We start from the raw sequence: 20157 nt of genomic DNA, 5'->3' as shown, positions 1-20157 counted from the left end.
GAATCTCATCAGCATGTCTTCTTGCTTGCTCATAACATTTCTCATGCTCATTCTCGACCTCATGATCAGAAAACACATTACTTTCTCAATGTGCTTTACGATCGCCATGATCATTCACGTGACATTCTTAGGAACATTCTTTTGGACCAATGTAATGGCGTTCGATATCTGGAGATCGCTTGCCAATATTCGGTCTAAAAGTGAAGTGAAGAGCAACTCGAAGAAATATTTGAAGTATTCGGCGTACTCTTGGACTGCTACTGTCCTAGTAGCCTTACCGGCAGCTATTTTAGAATTAACTGAATGGGTTCCACTGAAGTTCCGACCGCAATTCGGAGTAAAACGTTGTTGGCTAAGTGGAAAAACTGCTTTCACTTATTATTTTAACTTACCGGTTGGAGTCATTCTATTCTGCAATCTCGTTTTGTTCTTGATGACGATGAGAAAGCTGATAATCGTAAAGAAGATGACAGCAATATTACAAGTAAAGCAACAACAAAAAAGGTGCGCATAAAGTTATAATTATTTTTAGTTGGTTTGAAGTAGATGTGATAAGTCTGTTCTTAAGTAGCATTTTAAATAAATGAATGGGATGTTTTTATCACCTAAAAACGTAATCAAAAATGCAATTTTAAAAAGACATTCGATTTCTAAGAAACAAATGCAAGTCATTGGATTTGAATTCGAAAAGTATTACTTTTTATAATGTTTGATTTTTTTCTAAATATTAAAAAATTAAGTCGTAAAGGAAAAAATGTAAAGATGCTGCTCCTATAGCACATTAATCAATGCTGATTATTGCCATAGGCGCTCTGGTAGCTCAGTAGGTTAACGCGTTGCTCACAATGCTGATGGAGATCTGTGGGCTGTGAGTTCTATCCTAGAAATCGACAAAGTGAGTTCTATCTAGAAAACAGCAAAGTGTTGCCAAGTTCTATTAGTACTATTTTTTTCATTAGTCTATGGTGGATCAGGAGATAGAGCGTGTGCCTTCCAATGAGGATAACCGGGTTCGAATCCCTGCAGTGGCTAGTCGATAAGAATTCCGCACGAGGCTCGCACCGACCACAGTGCTGACGTAAAATATCCTCAGTGGCAGACGGATCTTGGGTTAGAGTCACCTTGCAGTCAGGCTAACCGTAAGAGTTCTTCGTGATTTTTCCTCTCCATGTAGCGCAAATGCGGGCTAGTTTCATCAAAAAGTCCTCCACGAAGACAAATTTCTCCCAATTAATGATCCAAGAGTTCTCTTGTATTCTGGAGAGGGTTTAAAATTACAAGGCTACTGAGTCGAACATTAAGTTATAAACCCTAAATTGGGTCGGCTGTACAACAACGATTATAAAATAAAATAAAATCAGCAAGGTGGACTTTTAATTTGTTGTAACTGAAATTCCTTTCACTGGTTTTGGTGCTTAAATTTGTAAAGAGAGGGATACCAGTTCAGGTATTGTCCATGCTGTCTGTCACCATGTCGGGGTAAAAAAACTGTACGGTATTCGTAACCTGGCTGTAACTAAAAGTCAGAATCCAGCCTGAAATGGGCTAGGTGCTTGGCCATGGTTGCGTGATGTATACTGATTTCTGTATTACACATACAAAATAAAACTTTTACTAGATGAAAGTAACTGTTCTCATCTAAAAGTTTTGAAAACCTCATACTCGTATTTAAAGAAATAACAAGAGAGCTATTCGCAACTTTTTCAGGTTGTAAGAGAAAAATCCTTTATGTTTTCCATAAAATTTTTCATTCGTATATGATCGACAGAATCTTTAAAAGGCCTTTTTGCTTCCATCCCAGCCGGCTTAAGACTCCCCCTGTAGTAAATGGTGACTGGCGAAAGTTAAATGTATCGGGTCACAAAGTCCTCCATGTTCCCATAACAAACCAATAACTCTGCGGGTACTGCATTGGAGATTGCTCGTTCTCTGGTTCAGGACAAAATTGATCTGTGGATGAATGAACGGATGTATGTATAGGTCCTCCCTATAAACTGGCTGCGGTGTATGTGCGTAACTGAAGTCGAATTCCTGGCCATAGATGGCGCCACTGAAAAATAGGAACAATAGCACCCCCACTGCCTAAACAGGCATACGACAAAAAAAATGACTAAAGATGAATTTAATTGTCTTTGAATGCTAAACTTATTGACGAATATAGAAATTTTGCCAATAAATTCATCAATAAACGAAAATCCCATGAAAATGTATGCTTAAGTACCACGAGTGCACTGCAAGAAATTTTTCTAAAAAAATGGTTAATAACAATTTATTTAATTTCTGTTTTACCATATTCTAACAAAATAGTCAAATAACCATAAATAAGATGGTATTCAAACTGTTAACTGTGGAAAAAAAAAAGCTTATTAACTTCTTTCACCTAGTACGGTTAAATAATTAGAATTTTATCGTAACAACTAAGCCCGCCTGAACAATGCAAATTAGTTCCTAGCAGATGTGTACCCATTGTAGCCGAGAGGGCTAATCCGTCAATTTCGTCGCCAACAGAACGGTGGTTCAAGTACCAGCGTTGACACTGATATAGTTTCCCTTTCCATTCAACGCATGAAAACTATGCAGTGTCCTGCAATCCCCAATTTGTGATTCTGGATTATTGGAATACAATATTCTCATTCACAGATAGATGGCAGCAGCATGAAGCTGCTTTTTACTATCTCCACTATCCAGTTAGATTTCTTTTTTACGATTTCGGAACCATGACAGTTGCAAATGGATAAAAAACCGTTTAGTATTTTATTCGTGGTCTTTTAACCATATTAGTTGTAAACGGTTTCAATGTTCTTTACCTCAAACTTTACGGTATCAGACTGCTGCCGGTTATTTTACCATAATTTAAGAATGAAAATTCTTTTTTTCGTTTTTTTTTTAATTTTTTTTTAATGGCGGGCACTTGGGGTTTGTCCCATTGGCCACAGAAATGCCAGAACTGCTACTCTCTTCTCGCTACCCAGTGGGCACCTACGGCGAAGCCAAGGCGGTGGAGCAGCGTCACCCACGTCACACTACCACAAACCCGTTTATAGGGCGGGTCACATTCACACAAAGAGGAAAGGACGTAGAACAGAGAGAGAGAAAGAAACATCCATGCCCTGAGCAGGATTCGAACCCGCGGCCAATGGCTCCGCAGTCAGACACGCTAACCACTCGGCCACCTGGTTGGCTAGAATGAATGAAAATTCTAACAGCGTGTGTTTTGAAGGGCGAAAAAGAATCCTTTTATTTAAATTCTAATCATACGAAGAAAAAATTTTGAGCAATATTCCATCAAATTTTTATTTTGAAATTTTCAAAATCCATACTGAGAGACCAAGTATGGTCAAACCTACCAAAATATTGTCAAATTTACAGTGTTTTGGGGCCTGTGGGAACACAAAAAGGCTCGGTGAAATTTACCGAAGCGCTTTGGTAATGATTTTGATAAAATAAAGAATAAAATTTGCTTATAATATGAGATAAAATGTAATAAATGAGGTATATTAAGGTATTTCTATGATACTTTTGATTATGTCATAAAAAAAAATTTTCATTCGGTTAAATTTACTTTTCAACTTTTGTATTTTTTTTTCTAACAGTGTGGCAATAAGAACTATAATTTTGAAAACCAGAATTTCCAACTACCCGCTACGATATTAGTGAAAAAAATTACGAAATGAATGGTTTAAATACCCATATATTTTGGTTTTATTTACCAGAATTATGGTTTTGTTTTTACCAGAAATATTATTGCCTTTCTCTGAATAAACTTGCCCATTTTTCGAAGGATTCAGATTTTTGACCCCCAAAATATAGGGGGTAGTCGGAATTTAAAAAAGATAGTCTTTATAGTTAGGTCAGGAGAGCGATCCTAAGTTTGGACCCATTTATGCTAATTTTATTTTCCGCGCATCGTTGAAGCGAATTGTTGAAGCGAACTGAAAGTTTTTTTCACCCAATTATACAGGGTTATTCATAATTCCTTCCGCCTGTAAACGCCCTTTTTCTTTACTACAACTGCCTTCAGTGGTACATGTTACTGCCATCTACCGGCAACTGCTTAAATTAAAACTTGAATACTTTCGGAATAAATTCATATGTTCTTTTTTGCAATATTCGTCTTCGTTTCTTTACTGCAACGCTTCGAAACACCGGAGGAAATTATGAATAACCCTGTATAACTCGTTTATCCGAAGATAATTCCATGCAAAACATGAATTTTAGTAAATATTTATTATTTTTTATTATTTTATTTAATAATCATCGAAAAAATTTTGAATTGTAAGGTATACAATTTTTAACATCATCTTAAAGTATCTAATTTTGAAAGTCAAAAATACAAAGTTTAAGCGAAATCGGTAGAATAGTTTCAAACAAATCGAATTTTAAATTGCCGACTTTTTTAAAATTCGATTTCTCAGGAACTATTCAACCAATTTCGCTGCCGTAATTGAAATTCCTCTTTTTTTTCAGACCGAGGAAGCAGCACCAAACTGACCGAAGAGGAAGTCATAGCTAATTGCTATATGATAACCCTTATGGCTTATGAAACAACTTCTGCAGCATTAACATACATATTCTATTTATTAATCAAGCATCACGACATTCAAGATCGTCTCTGTAAAGAAATAGATGCAGCTCCCGATGAATTTACTTTTCAAGAACTGCAAAGTGAGTACACTCCATTTCGTTATTATTTTAGACAACATATAGTCTCTGACCAAATTATTAGACTCATTATAAGATTCTATGTAAAATCTTAATTATCCGGTGACGCTATTATCCGGCGATGTCTTAGCGCAACTGAAACCGGTTTGCACTTTTTTACGTTCGTATATCAAATGGTTAAATTAGACGATATATTATATAAACATATAATATGTATTATATCAGATATTATTTTAGTATATTATAATAATTAGACCAAATTATTAAGCGCATTGTAGTTTTTTAATAATTGCATGTTTTTCACGAGTTTATAGGCAATACTTTTCCATTTAAACATACATGTAATGGGTTTTTATTCGGGAGATTTTTTATATATTTCCCATTTGTATTTATATTTAACGTATTATATTACAATGTTAGCCAATTGACACACGAACGTAGACAAGTGCAAACCGGTTTCAGTCGCGTTAAAGCAATAAAGCTGTATAGTATCGCCTGATAACTAAGATTTTTCACAGAATCGTATAGTGTATCGAATAATTTGGCCAGGTACTGTACATAAAAATAAATTTATTCATATTTATAAAAAAAATCCACTAAAAAATTGCAACTTGTAATTGTTTCTGACGAAGAATGGTCTTGCATAACTTCTGTTTCTATCCTTATTCTGTTTATTATCTGTATAAAATTATCTAAATACTGTTTCTAGTTTTTGTATTGCTCATTGTATATATTGTATTGTATAACTGTTTCTAATTATTGTATTGTTAGTAAAGCAATAACTTTGTCTGGTGACCCATAGTTGATAGAGGTAACTGAAAACTAAATGTGTGTTAAATGTGTAAGATTATTCACTGATTCTATTAAAATGTAAATTTTGTAGTTCTTATAAGTTTAAAAAGGCCACGATAGCCTGGTTGGTAGGACGTTGGGCTCGTGTTCGTAAGAACGGGAGTTTGAATACCACCAGCCATTATTAAATCGTGAGTGGTGCACGTTAAAACTGTTGGGGTCGCAAAGTCCTCTAAGTTCCTGTAACAAATCATACCACTGGGGGAGCCGTGGTGGCTCAAGGAAGAGCGTTCGCCTTTCAGTGAGGTGAACCGGGCTCGTATCCCAGTGATGCCTGGTTTATCCAAATTCCGCACCTGGCTCGCACCGACTACAGTTCTGACGTAAAATACCTTCAGTGGTAGACGGATTTATATTGTCAATGCTAACTGTGGGATGTTTTTGTGGTTTGCCTCTCCAAGTAAAGCAAATGTGGGTTAATTCCATTAAGAAGTTCTTCAAAGACAAATTGCTCCCGATACTTGATCCAGGAGTTCCTTTGTTTTCTGGATTGGGTTCAAAAATACAAGGCTACTGAGATGAACACTAGTAGTCGTAAATCCAAATTTGGGTCTGTTGTTCAACGACGGTTATAAAATGAAATACCTCCGAGGGTACTGAATTGGAGAGTGATCGTTCGCTTGTTCAAGTCAACATTCTGATCTGTGGATGAATGAATAGATCCACCTGTGAAACGGGCTGTGACGTGTGTGTGGCTAAAATCGTATTCGTGATCATAGCTAAGCTGTTAAAAATCCCTGTCCTTCGTTAGCTGTTTATTAGCCAACTAACAAGGTACTATTCACGTATTTAACTACTTAGACAGTTCCATTCAGTCAACTATCTGAATAGTTGAAATGCTAGATAATAATGACAGCGAGATAGTAATCGAGATACTAATAGTTAAAATGTGAGATAAATTCATTTTAAAGCTCCTCCAACAGTTGGCGAAGAAAAATTAAGGAAAGGAAGGTAATTTTGAAATGTAACTTTTTCAGATACATTAGAGAAAGTTAAAAACTTTATTTTCTTATCTCACTCTGATTATTAGATGAAGATCTAAATTAAAAACAATTTTATATATATTACATATCTAAAATTTGTATAATTTTCCTTGGGAGATAACAAGTTATAAATATCCAACCTAAGAAGCTAAACATAGATCAGTTGACTTTCTAAACATTTTCTAGTTGCTAATTGCAATCATACATTTTCCCATTCCATCTTTTTCCTATTGCAATCCCTCGATCAATTAGTTGCTTCCAACTCTTGAAGAAGAAATCAGCTGAAATCGCATGCTTATGGCTAATCACGTGGATCCAATTGATATGCGAATCAAAGTAAAGGTATCTACTAGAAACTTCAGCTCGAACATCTCTGTATAACTATAAAAACATCTGCAAATAAAATCCGTATTCTTCTTAGAACTGGTATTAATTAATTTTGTTTCATTTTCGCAGGTTTTCCTTACTTGGATCAAGTTTACAAAGAGTCTTTAAGACTTTATCCACCAGTGACAGGATTTGTTTCCAGAATATGCCAGAAAGATCACAAAGTTGGTTCCTTCGTTTTTCCTAAGGGTGCAGCAGTACAAATTCCAGTTTGGAACTTGCACCACGATCCAGAATTATGGCCTGATCCATGCAAGTTCGATCCAGAAAGGTTTTCGCCAAGCAAAAGAGGGTCCATTAAGCCCATGTCTTACATGCCTTTCGGTGAAGGTCCAAGAAACTGTATTGGCATGTACTACGCTGAGTTGCAGGTCAAATTGACTGTATTTAGGTTGTTCGAAACTTTCAGGTTTGAACCGTGTGAAAAGACTGAAGATCCTATTTCGTTAGTGACTCATACTTTGTATACTAATCCAGCTAATGGTCTGTGGGTTCGAGCCATACGCAGGAAATTTCCAAAACTAATTGGTTGATGAAAAAGCTTATAGGTTTAAACAAATGATTAGTTTTCCACTATGCTATTACATTATTTAAATAAAAATACTGGTTGTTATTGAGCAGAGCTTTAAACATGTATCTTTTTTTTTCAACTATCAATAAATTACTTTTTGAAGGAAATGGCAACTTGCACCTCATTATATCTATATATTTATTAAGGTATATGAATGATTTTACAGAATTATAGAATATTTGTGATCCGAGAAAACATTTTTCTTGTGGTTTTTAAAGATATTATTTTATATACTCTTGTAAACCCTTTGACACTGTATTTCTGAACTTAAATTGAACCAAAATATTCTTTTTCCTTCATAATTAAGGAAACAATTTTCTTTGAAATATCATTTACATGTCCTGTATTATTATGTGTGTTTCAGAGGATTGGTAACAAGAACTAAAACTGATTTTTCTGTCCAATCTTTTCTTGACAAGCATGAAGAACATCAGTAAAATATTAAGCAGAGAGCATCAGTAATAATATTATCTCAAATAGGAAATACTATTTTGTCCCATTTATTTCCTGTGGTCCACGTAGTTGGAAAGTAAAACACGTATTTTGCGTGAAAAACGTTAAAAAAGTCAAATATAAAAATACGTTTCATTAGTTTTTAAAAAAGGCAATATTGTTAGACCAAAAAAACTTGGTAAGTCCAAAAAATTATGCTAATTTAAAAGCATGTACAACGCCGGATAAAAATAGTGCACAGTAAAAAAAAATTCTGGATTCAATTACGGTAAAAAATACCAATTTTGCTGCATTTTTTACTTAAAGTCCATTTTTACCGGAACATGTGAGGGAACAAAAAATCTGATCTACCGAAATTTGTACAATAAACTTTACAGTAAAATCATTAAACCACTCAAACTAAATACATATTACGATAAAATTTACGGTATAATATTTTACGGTGAAATGGATTTTACGGATGAAGTAAAGTATGGACACTTATTGAATTTTTCTACTTTCCTTTGTAATGTGTAATTCAGTTGAAACATGCCTTATAATAAAATGAGATCGTTAGTTCACTTTCAAAATTAGCAATATACATGAGGAAAAACTTAATATTATATATTTTTTTAAGGAAACTATAAGGGTCCTAAACATGATCATACATAATAGCTTAATAGAATTTCATGGATTTTAAAACTAAATCTAAAAAGAAATATATTTTAATTCCAGACTAGTCCTTCTAACAGATGAGAACTTTAAATAATCTCTTTCACATAATTAACTTAGCTCTTCACGTATATATTAACTTTCATTGAATAGCGATGTAATCTTTATTAAAAAAATGAGTCCATACTGCGCAGTAAAATATCCTTATGTCGCTAAAAATCATTCAAATTAATACATATTTTGAGATATTGATTCATCTTCATCCGGTCGTATGATTACATCTTACGGTGTCAATTCTAATAAAGAAGTCTGGATATTATAGATCACATGACATGAAAGGATAACTGTACCATACATGTGAAAAAAGCGCACACTTGTCTTTTGGTTGTTGTTGTTAATTTACTACTAGACTGTTACTTTACTGTTGTTGCACTAGAGCTGTACAATGGGCTATTGGCGACGGTCTGGGAAACATCCCGGAGGATGATCCGAAGACGTGCCATCACAATTTTGATCCTCTGCGGAGGGGATACTTGTCTTTTGGAAATGGTACAGTAAATTTACATCCAGGAGCTCTGCTCCATGTATATAATTTGTAAATAGATTTTTTTTTTAAACTACTTTCCTTTAAATGCATGTTTATCAGCAACTTAAAAGTAAATACTTTGCGAAAATAAATTTTTTTTAAATGCAGAATCTCTTTATCGTAAAAGGAGAGCATCGATTTGTTTGAAAATACCGTATGTAACAATAATTATTAATAAAAAATTTGAAAATAAAAGCTGAATATTCTAAAACAAGCTGAGTTCAGAACAGAAACATCACTGAAGCACTGAAACATCAAATATCCATAAATATGTTAAGAAATATTTACAGGAAATTTTAAGAAAAAAGTTGCACAGTCCAAACCGTATTCACTAATTATTTGTTACTGGAGACTACTCACTTTGTGAATTTGTTAGAAATTTTTGGATTGCTAAATGCAATTAAAAGCCATGTTTTATATTAATAAAAAATTGTCAGTTTTGAAAATAATGACATACTTCAAGTAAATATTAAATTACATAAAATTTGGAAAAATTTAAGATAATAACCTTATCTTTCTGGAATTGTTTATATTTATTTATTTCAAAATACTTAAATTTCTCAAAGTAGCATGAGGTTGAACATTTTTCGAAAGTTTTACACATTATTATAGGGATCTTTTGGCTGGAAACTTGTCCCTTTTTCATGCATTTAAAAAAAATATATTATTTAGTCTAAAACAAGAAATTTTTAGTGGTGCACATACAATTCTGATGATTTTTATAATTTTTATGAAGACAACTGAAGGTACCTGGTTTGTCATTTTAGAAAACTGGATCATGCCATGTGATTAATTCGTCCAATAATATTGCACGTAGGATTATAATTTTAAATCTGGCTTTTATGTGCATATCATATGACAAATGAAATGACAGCTCTTTACATTTGACGATGTACCAGGCTAATTGGAAAAGTCATTAGTCGGCTTGACAATTTTCAGGCTAATTATATAATCCTTTATTTAAAAAATGTAAATACATACGAAGATTTACCTAATCACCTTGAATTGGCTCAGCTAAATTGCATTGTGTATTGCATTATGCTAGCTCATTGCATAGAGAAGACTAATAGATCAACGCATGATACATTATTTATTTGGCTGAAAGTAATATGTATTAATTGAAACAAGCCGTAAATGTGTAATGCTGATAAGAAAATACAGTAGACTTTTTCTTTTAACCTGCTGGCGCGTAACAAAATGTTTTCTAAGTGTTAGATATTTCAATTAGCCTACGGCACATAGATTAGATAAATCAAAACTGTGTATTCACGCACTAATAATTACAATATGCAAATCATTTAACGTTTCTCAAACCATTTGAAATTACAATAGAAACTCTATTTTTGTTAAGTAGATGATAAGATATTTTCACGATTATATATTTAAGGAACGCATCTGATAAACATATTCTTGATTATCAAGGCGAACTATAATCTTTGAGAGAGAGACAGACAGAAAATCAGATAGGCATAACTGAATGAATTTAAATACATTTAAATAGCAAACTTACTAAGAATGATTTTTCTATGCTCTTGAACTTTAGATGAAATAAGATATGTTTGAAAATGTATAAATAAAAAAATAAATAAACTTTTATTTCTTAACAATCATCACTAGATAGAGCGGCTAGTGTAAAACGAACGGTTAGCGGTACATCTTGATTTCCTTGGCGACCGCTATTTTAATCGACACCAAGAATAACGCCAAGCTGGATTAATTCGCATTTAGTTTGTGGCTTCCATATCTGGCAGTTTATTGCGGTCACCGTGGAAATCCAGACATATTTTTATTTCAAAAATCGCTTTTTACTTCAAAACACTAGAGTAGCATTTCCTTTCTTTGATTTAAAAATTGATAAAAGAAATAAAACATACAACTTTTTCAAAAAATACAACGAAAAATACCTCATCCCTATTTTTTGGTGAAAAAATACTACAGTAGTACTGAAAATATTACGTACGGCAACCTTGAGGTCTACCGGTTTTTCTCTTTAAAAAAATGATCAGGAAATGATAGTGGTATTTGATTAGATAATTTTCTAGTTAAATTAGAATGTATTTTGAGTCTTCCTCAGAGGTAAAAAAGGCGATTTTTTAAGATCGTGTTCGCATAGTTAAATGAAAAATGGTGGAGGTTACAATCACGCTTTTATTAATCATTCTTAGCTCCATATGCCTGATTATTGTAAGGTGGATGGTCAAAAGATATCGCAGCCACCAAATTTTAAAGCGATACGGAATTCCGGGACCCAAGCCAAATTTCTTCGATGGTCATTTGTTCGAATTAAGAAAAGATGATACTCCACAAAAACTTATAGACTCATGGTTAAAGAAATATGGTAATATATTTGGATACTACACTGGAGAAGTCCCATACATAGTTGTAAATGATCTGGAAATTATCAAAAAAGTAAGTTTTTATCTTTTTTTTTAAAAAACGAAACATTTTTTATGATTTTTTCTTACTGATTGCTTGAAGGGAAATAAAATTTTTAATTTCAAAAGTCACTTCTTTTATATAATGCATATTCCATTATTTTTCTAAAATCTAATCTTAAATCTATGTAATTCAAGAAAAAAAACATTGCATTTATTATATTGATTACATTGGGAAACAAACTTTTCATTGCATTTATACAAATATTTGATCTTGCTTTATTCGGGTGTGGGAATTTTAAATCTGAAACTCAAATCAAACTGTACAATTCAAATAAAATGTAAATCAAAATGTACAATTTGAAAAAATGTTATATATGACAGGGCGTTTAATAAATAGTTCGACAAACTTCCAGAAGAGTTAGGGCGCATTTCTTGTGGCTCTGCCCTATTCTGAGCTATTTAGAAACACGTGAGGACTCAGAGAGAAACACCCCTAGCGGCGTATGATGACATTTCCTGGCATGGTTCATATGCAATTTTAATCCTGATGACGTGTCTGAACTCTCGTAGAAGTTTGTCGCAACATTTATGCGACTGCTTGTTTATGCAAAGGTTTTAAAATTGTTCAAAGCTCAAAAATAAAAAAACGTATCACCCTGAATAACTTTTGATATAATGATCGGATCTCCACTTTCTAGGACTCACTCAATCTCAATAGTTCGAGGGAGTGACCTCAAATATGCTAATTAATTAGGGAAGACGAAATTTTAAGTAACGAAATCAGACACAATAACGTTCTTTCTCTAAATAAACATACCTTTCTCTCGATTAATTCGGATTTCTGACCCTTAAAATATAGGAGGCAGCCGAAATCTGGAAAATATGGTTTCTATAGTTTACACAGGAGATCGGTTCAAAGTGTGGAACAATTAGTATTAATTTTACTTTTTGAGCATTATGCCAGATCTCCGGAACTTTCTAAGCAATTCAAAGTCTCTTGGCACACAATTATAAAATTCGTTTGTCCATAGATAATTTCTCAAGATTTCAAATTTTAAATATATGCCTTTTTTAAAGTTTAATAGCTTGGAAATTACTTGACTTCTTTCGCTCAAATTTTGCAGTTTGCCAAAATTACTTCCTTTAAATTGATGTAGAATTTTTAAACGAATTAAAGCATTTTTTTGCACACAATTATAAAATTAGTTTATCTAAAGCTAATTCCACGCAAAGAGTAGTTTTTAGTAAATATTTATTATTCTTTATTATTTTATCTATTAATAGTCAAAAGAATTTTTTAATTGTAATGTATCAAATTTTTAGCTTCATTTTAAAGAATCTAGTTTTATGTGGTAGAATACAAAATTTGAGTAAAATCGATCGCATAGCTAATGAGAAATAGCATTTTAAAAATACTTCTTTTAAAATCAGGAAGCCTTTTCTCTTTTTTTAATTAAAAAAGAGACACTAACAATTTCATCGGTTCAGAAGATTTTTTTACATGATGGCATTCTTTAGGTAATGGTATTAATTCAAACTACTTTACTTCCTTATTTCGTAATAATTCACATTTCTCAACCGAAATTCAAGCTTACCTTTTCCTACAACAGATACAATACATTTCTTCACAAAAACTAGTGGATTCTGGCGCTAGTTAAATTAATAGAGGAACCATTAGCATGCAGGTCTGATTAAGAGAATTCATTCTTGTATTACACATGGAGAAATTCGCATTCCAAGAAAATTTTCTCAAAGAATGTTTTGCTCGGGAAGTATTTTGTTTACTTTTTTTATATAACTTACCATTTGTAATTTTTATTTACATAAAAGCTGAAACGTTTTTAATGATATAAAACCAAATAATGTTGTTGATGTTTCTAATGCCACTTGCCAATACCAGTAAGCTTGCTTGATGAAACCAAGCGAAAAAGCAAATTGTGAATTTTTTTGTTTTTCAGTGGCACCATCCGTGGCCAAGAATACGTTTTCAGATGTACACACATACATCACCGCCCGTTTTACAGAGCGGATCCATTCATGCATCCATTCATTCATCTACAGATGGAAAATTTTGACTTGAACGCTGCAGAGAACGATTAATCTCCAATTTAGTACCCCCAGAGGTATTGATTTGTTATGGAAACATGGAGGACTTTGCATGAAACACTTGTGATATTTTTCGACACATTTAACGTGCAACAATCACCAATTACTACACGGGAAGTCTTCGGCTGGCGGGGATTGAACCTATGACTTCTTGGACATTAGCCGAATGCCCTACCAACCGGGCTATCCCAGCCCTCCAAGCAATGTAACTACATAAAACAGACATAAAGGATGATGGATAAATTTCTGTTTGACTTACTTTGACTTAATTCTTCTTACCCTCAACATGAGGCCATGAGCAAGGCATGCCATCTTTCTGTTTAGTGCTGCTTCCTGGGCACTCTTTCAGTTCAACTATCCGAATAAATTTATTTCTTTTAGGATCATGTAGCTTTAGGTTAGTTAGACCGACCTCTCTTCCTCTTACCATCCGGAGCCCAGATTAGAGCTATTTGTGTTGGATCTGATGGCGTCATTCTAAGAATATGTTAAACCCATGTCTATCTTAGTTTTTTAAACTATTGCTGTTGTGGGTTTACTGTTGGTTCGTTTATGCAACTCAGAGTAAGATATTTTATTTAGCCAGTTACTTTCTAGATTTTTCTAAAGTACTTTGCTTTAAAATGTCAAATAGATTTTCTCGTTGTCTTGTCAATTTCTAGGTGCTATAGTCATAAAGAAGTACTGCTCTTGCTTTTGAATTGAACATTTCTAGTCTTGGCTGCGTTTCGACGCTGCGTGATCTCCGTATTTTAAATAGTGTTTTGAACCTGAATTGCTTCTTTTTAATTCATATACCGATATCTTTACTTCAAGAAATGTAATATGCCTAAATCTGGATTTTTGCAGTATTTTTCCGGGAAGCAAAACATATTTCCCGGAAAAAATTTTCGTCAAAAAATTTGCATTCGTATTTAGCAGCCCAAAAAACATAAATTTGCAAAAAACAAAATCTTGCAACAATTGTCCAATTTTTAAGTCTATTTCCTGAACAACTTGTAATCTATTTGTAATTTAGAATTTACCTCCAGATTCTTTGCCTTTATTTTTATTATTTGAAAATTTAATGACAATAGCGCCATGCAATGTCATCAGCGTAATCAAGATCTTCAAGATGACTATTGAAATTCCATTTTATTCCTGTTTTGCATCCTTTCTAAGGTATATCATGTGGTCCAGTCAATGGCAATGTTTAATAGCAGTCCAGATAATACGCAATATTGCCTCACTCTTGTTTCAATGCAAAATTTTTTAGTAGTGTCCCCGCTTTCTAGAACCAGTACTTCCATCATATAAACTTTATAAACATCATATAGTATTAATTATCTTTTGATAAATATATATGTTCTAAATTAATGGACAATAAAGAAAAATGTGTTAGATAAAAATTCTGCGTCAAAAGCTTAATGCTGACGAAAGCTTTATAGAAGTCATTAAAATTCAGATATAAAGTGAGATTGTTTGCAGGCCCGGACTGGGAACTAAAATCGGCCCGGGCATTTTAGAGACATCGGCCCTCCACTCCACATAAACACCGCATGCGCAAGGCGTACGCGGCTCCTAATGTATCAATTTTAGGCATTTTTTACTTATAAATTCTCATGAACGTAAGTTAATTTATCGATGTAAGAAAGTAGATAAATATTGCTTAATAATCCTTTATAGAATATGTTTCAGTTTAAATTACATGGCTCTTATGAGAAAACATTGGTAGATAAAATCAAAAAGAAGGTGAAAGATGAAGAGCAAATAAAAATATTTATTATACTACACATACATGAATGATTTATATAAACATTTTTTTAAAAATAGATTTAATGCTTCTTTAAAAGTCATTAAATTAAAATTTAATTTAACTTTTGAAGAGGCTCACTATTTTCTGCCTCTTTATCGATTATGGCGTCGCTATCTAATTTCATTAATAGATCTTTTTCTATTGCCATTACCATGAGAGCATTCAAATTATCCAAAGATAAAGTACTCCTCATTCGATTTTTAATTACTTTTAATGTGGAGAATGATCTTTCACAAGCCACCTGACTTTTTGACAATCTTAGTAAAAATTTAAATGTTAGACTAATTAAATTGTAAGAATTGGTCAATAAATTGAATCTCTATAACATCTTGTAACAACAAATAACACAAATTTTGCACGCACTGCGTGCCTCACATTTTAGACTTACTTCTTCTTCTGTTTCCAAAGTAAAGTCGTTATTATCTTCGTTTAAATGATCTTTCGTGATTATTTTATAATCTTCTAATTCTGAATTTTTCCGTTTTTCCCAATGTAAAGCTAAATTTCTTAGTTCAATCCGCAAATTTTCACCTATAGCTGTTTCGTCAAATTTTAGCAAGAGTTTGCTTAACTCATTTAGTTCGCCAGATTAAAGCTTGTTAAAACGTTTTTCAGTGAAACGTTTCGGATCTAGATAGGAAAAATTGGCGTAAAACTTTCCATTTGCCGGAAATCGGCGTTCCATTGACGCTACAACTGTGCTGAAAATAATGTTATGGACGTTTATCTTAAATGCAGTGGTTTTATCATCAAAAACTGTTTCATTCGACGCTGTATCACTCGGCATCAATTTTCTTTTCCTCAATCTTTTTTATGGAAACTTTGCTTGAATTTCAGTTTCTTCAAGTTCCTTATTTGAGTGAATAATGAAATCATTTGTAACTTTTTGTACACCTTCAAAATCTCTCACTATTTTTTTCAGTTCTGAACACGTTTGTAATATCATTCCAAAAGCTTTTAAGATGTCTAAACCAGAGGTTTGCAAATACTGGGAAAGCGGTGTAGTTAATTCAAATATTCTTGAGAATATTTTGGCGGTGATTACTGTTTCATATTTGCAAAATGATTCTAAAAATATTTTTGCCTTTGCACGGATATCTGGCTTGAAATTTGAATTTTGTTGTATAGTTTCTAAACTTATAATCAATGTGACATATGACGGCTTAATAATTGAATCTGAGTTTGAAAATTAACCAAAAATTTTCTTTAATGCAGAATCTTTGGACCACCAACGCGTTTCTCCAATAGTTGCGAACCTTTTTCTATTTCCGTTCTCGTTACTTTGTTCCCAGATGTTCATGCGTTGGTATGATTCACGGAAAAATACTGCGATGCTATTTAGTAGGCAGAAAAATGATGCACTTTCAATTAGTGCCTTCGTGGTATCTCCTAAAACTAAATTTAAGACATGTGCATAACACCAAACATGAATTTGACCAGGGAACTCTTTGGAAAGCCATGAAGAAAATCCTTTATATTCACCTTGCATATTTGCAGCCCCGTCAGTTGAATTACCGATGCACTTTGTTATACCTATATTACAAGACTTTAAAACTGAATCCACTAAAGAAAACACATTCTGTCCGGTTGAAGATTTACACTCTACAACAGCGAGAAGTCTTTCATATACACGATATTTCATATAATTTTTAAATAGAAACCTATATCTTATTTAGCATCATTGGAGAGAGCTTTCGAAAGGAAATAACTTTTACTTAAAATATTTTTTAATATCTCCTACTATTTTCAAGATAATTGATAAGAAAAAATGCATATTAAATAGATTTTGACATATTCACTAAAAAAAAAATTATTCGTCATAATGTCTTTTACCTTCATTAAAACACATTTGCACTTTTCTTCCCATGTTTTATAAAAATTTAAGCGATTTTGATAATTTAAGTGAATTATTTTTGATAAAAATGATAAATTGAAGTAAATAATCAGAATTTTTTCTTATCTATTATCTTGAGAACAGTAAGAGATATTAAAAAACTTTCAAGTAAAAGTTACTTTTTTCCGAAAACCCTCTCCAATGATGCCAAATAAGATATAGGTTTCCATTTAAAAAATCAAAACTGTATTCAAATTCCGGTACTTCCGGCTACTTCCGGGAATTAATAATATCACTATTGAATTCCTTGGTATCGATTTAGTTATTCAGATTTTTTATTTCAAATCGATTATTTGCTCCATTCTCGAAAAAAATGGGTGGCACGCATGATCTGAATCACCCTGTATATTAAAGCAATATTATTACTACATATATCATATATATGTTATTTAATATTATTATTATTTGCGCAATATTATTTGAAATTCATGCAATGTGTAAAAAAAAAAAATTTGCGCTGCTGGCTCGGTCCAACCGGCCCTCAGGCCAGACCGGCCCACCGGGCAATTGCCCGGTCTGCCTACTGGCCAGTCCGGGCCTGATTGTTTGCTCAATGTTTCTTAGAATAAAAATTTGATTTGATTCTTTCACCTCGAAAACATGCTTGATCAATCCTAACTCTTTTTTCAATGCTTTTTTTTTATTCTATTCATAATAATTCGAAGTAAAATGTTTTGATAGAATAAGCAAACGACTAATTCCTTGCCAGTTATTGCAATTTGTTTGGCGATAAAATCTCCAAAAGCATTTACGAACGAAAAAATGAATTTTGTATTTCATTTTAAGATTTTTCTAAAACTTTTTTTCAGATACTGATTAAAGACTTTTCAATGTTCACTAATCGCCCGAGATTGTACATGAACATTCAACCTTTTGACGCATCTCTGATTGGATTGTGTGATATGCGGTGGAAAGAAGTTCGATCCATTCTCTCTCCTGTATTCAGCACCAGCAAACTGAAACTAATGAAAAGTATTTTTGAAAAGAAAGTGAGTAAATTGACTAAACCCATACTATCAATTAGCAAATGTTTAGAATTAATAAGGAAATTAAATACCGGAAGCAAATACATACGTTGCATATTTCGGATTGACATAGTGCGTAGCGTTTTTAAAAAGTGCTTAAAGATGCTTATTTTTGACTTTCGTTTCTTAAAAAGCCATTGAAGGTGCTTTTTCATTGGTTGTTTTTAAAAAGTGCTTAATTTTTTTCGAAAAGGAGATTTTTTTTACCATTTCTATTTTTGCCATGTGTTATGCAAAAGCGTGCTTTTCACATTGTTCTATTCAACGTTTTCACAATACATTTCAGCGTACCGTCACGTGGTAGCGTATGAAAGCGCTAATTATTTTACGGTTTCGATGAAATATTTGCGAGTCTGCATGTGCGTATAGTGAGCTGGGTTGGTTGAGATTCTTGCTCTTTCATGTGCAACTCTGTTGCATTTGTGCACGATGTTCTCAATTTCAAGCTTCATTTTCCACCCCCTGATATCAAACCGAAAAATCTCTCGATCATTTTATAACTGCTTATATGATCAAGAAAAGAGTTTTTTTTAATTTTTTATCAGAAACTTGTTGTTTTCTCATGATCTCGTAAAGTCTTTGAAAATTATTTTGCATTTTGTTAATGTATATAGTGCTTAAAAATATTTATTGAGTGCTTAAAAAGTACTTAAAAGGTACTTGTTTTTTGTTGAAAGATTTGGCTACGCGCTCTGATTGAATAGCACAATGATTTACTCTCATATGAAAAAAGAATATAAATTTATGATGTTCTATTATTATTTTTAAAGCAGAATGTTCAAAGAAATAACCGAACCACCCAGAATAACTTTTGATCTCATGATTGGATCTTCACGTTTTAGGACTCAATCTGATTGGTTCGAGGGGATGATTTCTGATATGCTAATTAATTAATGCAGAAGATATTTTTAAGTTACGAAATGAAGCACAAAAACATACTTTCTCAGAATAAACTTACCATTTTTACCGTTATCCTATAATTAGGATCTCTGACCCCCAAAATATAGGGAGCATCTGGAATTTGGGAAATATGGTCCCCATAGTTTGGTTTAAAATTCGATTTCGCAGAAACTAGTCGACGGATTTCGCTTATTTTTATTTATTTATTTTTTGCCTTGTAAAATTACATTATTCAAAATTATGTAAAAAAAGTTGTATACCTTACAATTAAATTTTTTTGACTATTATTAAATAAAATTCGAAAAAATAATAAATATTTACTAAAAGTTTTTTTTTTCATAGAATTATCTTTGGATAAACGAATTTTATTATTGTGCGCAAAATTTTCAATTCGCTTAAAAAGTTCTCGAGATATGGCGAAGTACCAAAAAGCAAAATTAACATTGAGGAGTGCAAACTTTGGATCGCTCTCCACTGACCAAACTATGTGGACCATATTTTCCAAAAAGCGTTTAACTCCTATGGGGGAAAAATCCGAATCCATCGAAAAAACGGTATGTTTATACATAAAAAGTAAGTTTTCGTGTTTAGTTTCGTAACTTAAAAGAGTGAAATATTTTTTTTTCAATGGCAGGCACTGAATTTGAATCTTTGCCTAGACTATGCCAGAATTGTTGCTCATTTCGCGTTACCCAGTGGGCACCTGTGAACCAAAGTCACGGAGGCGAGCAACATTGCCCACGCCACACTGCCACAAACCCGTTTATAGGGTGGGCCACATTCACACATCATACACACACACAACAGAGGACAGTACAAAGAGAGAGAGAAACATCCATGCCCAGAGCGGGATTCGAACCCGCAGCCTATGGCTTCGCAGTCAGGCACGCTAACCGCTCGGCCACCTGGCCGGC

General features: G+C 32.9%; 2 protein-coding genes across 2 annotated transcripts in view; both read left to right on the top strand.

The window, feature by feature from the left end:
• Positions 1 to 7562, top strand: part of LOC107440662 (uncharacterized) — a 47195-nt gene extending 39633 nt beyond the window's left edge. Inside the window, exons 13-14 of the mRNA XM_071180307.1 lie at positions 4468 to 4665; positions 6954 to 7562. Of these exons, the coding sequence (XP_071036408.1) occupies positions 4468 to 4665; positions 6954 to 7417 (662 nt within the window). The 3' untranslated portion in view covers positions 7418 to 7562. The remainder of the gene's footprint in view (positions 1 to 4467; positions 4666 to 6953) is intronic.
• A 3321-nt stretch (positions 7563 to 10883) lies between these two features.
• LOC107440659 (uncharacterized) overlaps positions 10884 to 20157 on the top strand; it is a 38169-nt gene continuing 28895 nt past the window's right edge. The window contains exons 1-2 of the mRNA XM_043049456.2: positions 10884 to 11554; positions 18128 to 18307. Coding sequence (XP_042905390.2) covers positions 11270 to 11554; positions 18128 to 18307 — 465 coding nt within the window. The 5' untranslated portion in view covers positions 10884 to 11269. The remainder of the gene's footprint in view (positions 11555 to 18127; positions 18308 to 20157) is intronic.

This window comes from Parasteatoda tepidariorum, chromosome 4 (assembly GCF_043381705.1).
Source record: "Parasteatoda tepidariorum isolate YZ-2023 chromosome 4, CAS_Ptep_4.0, whole genome shotgun sequence".
Lineage (NCBI taxonomy): Eukaryota > Metazoa > Arthropoda > Arachnida > Araneae > Theridiidae > Parasteatoda > Parasteatoda tepidariorum.
This window is presented reverse-complemented; position numbering and strand designations above follow the sequence as displayed.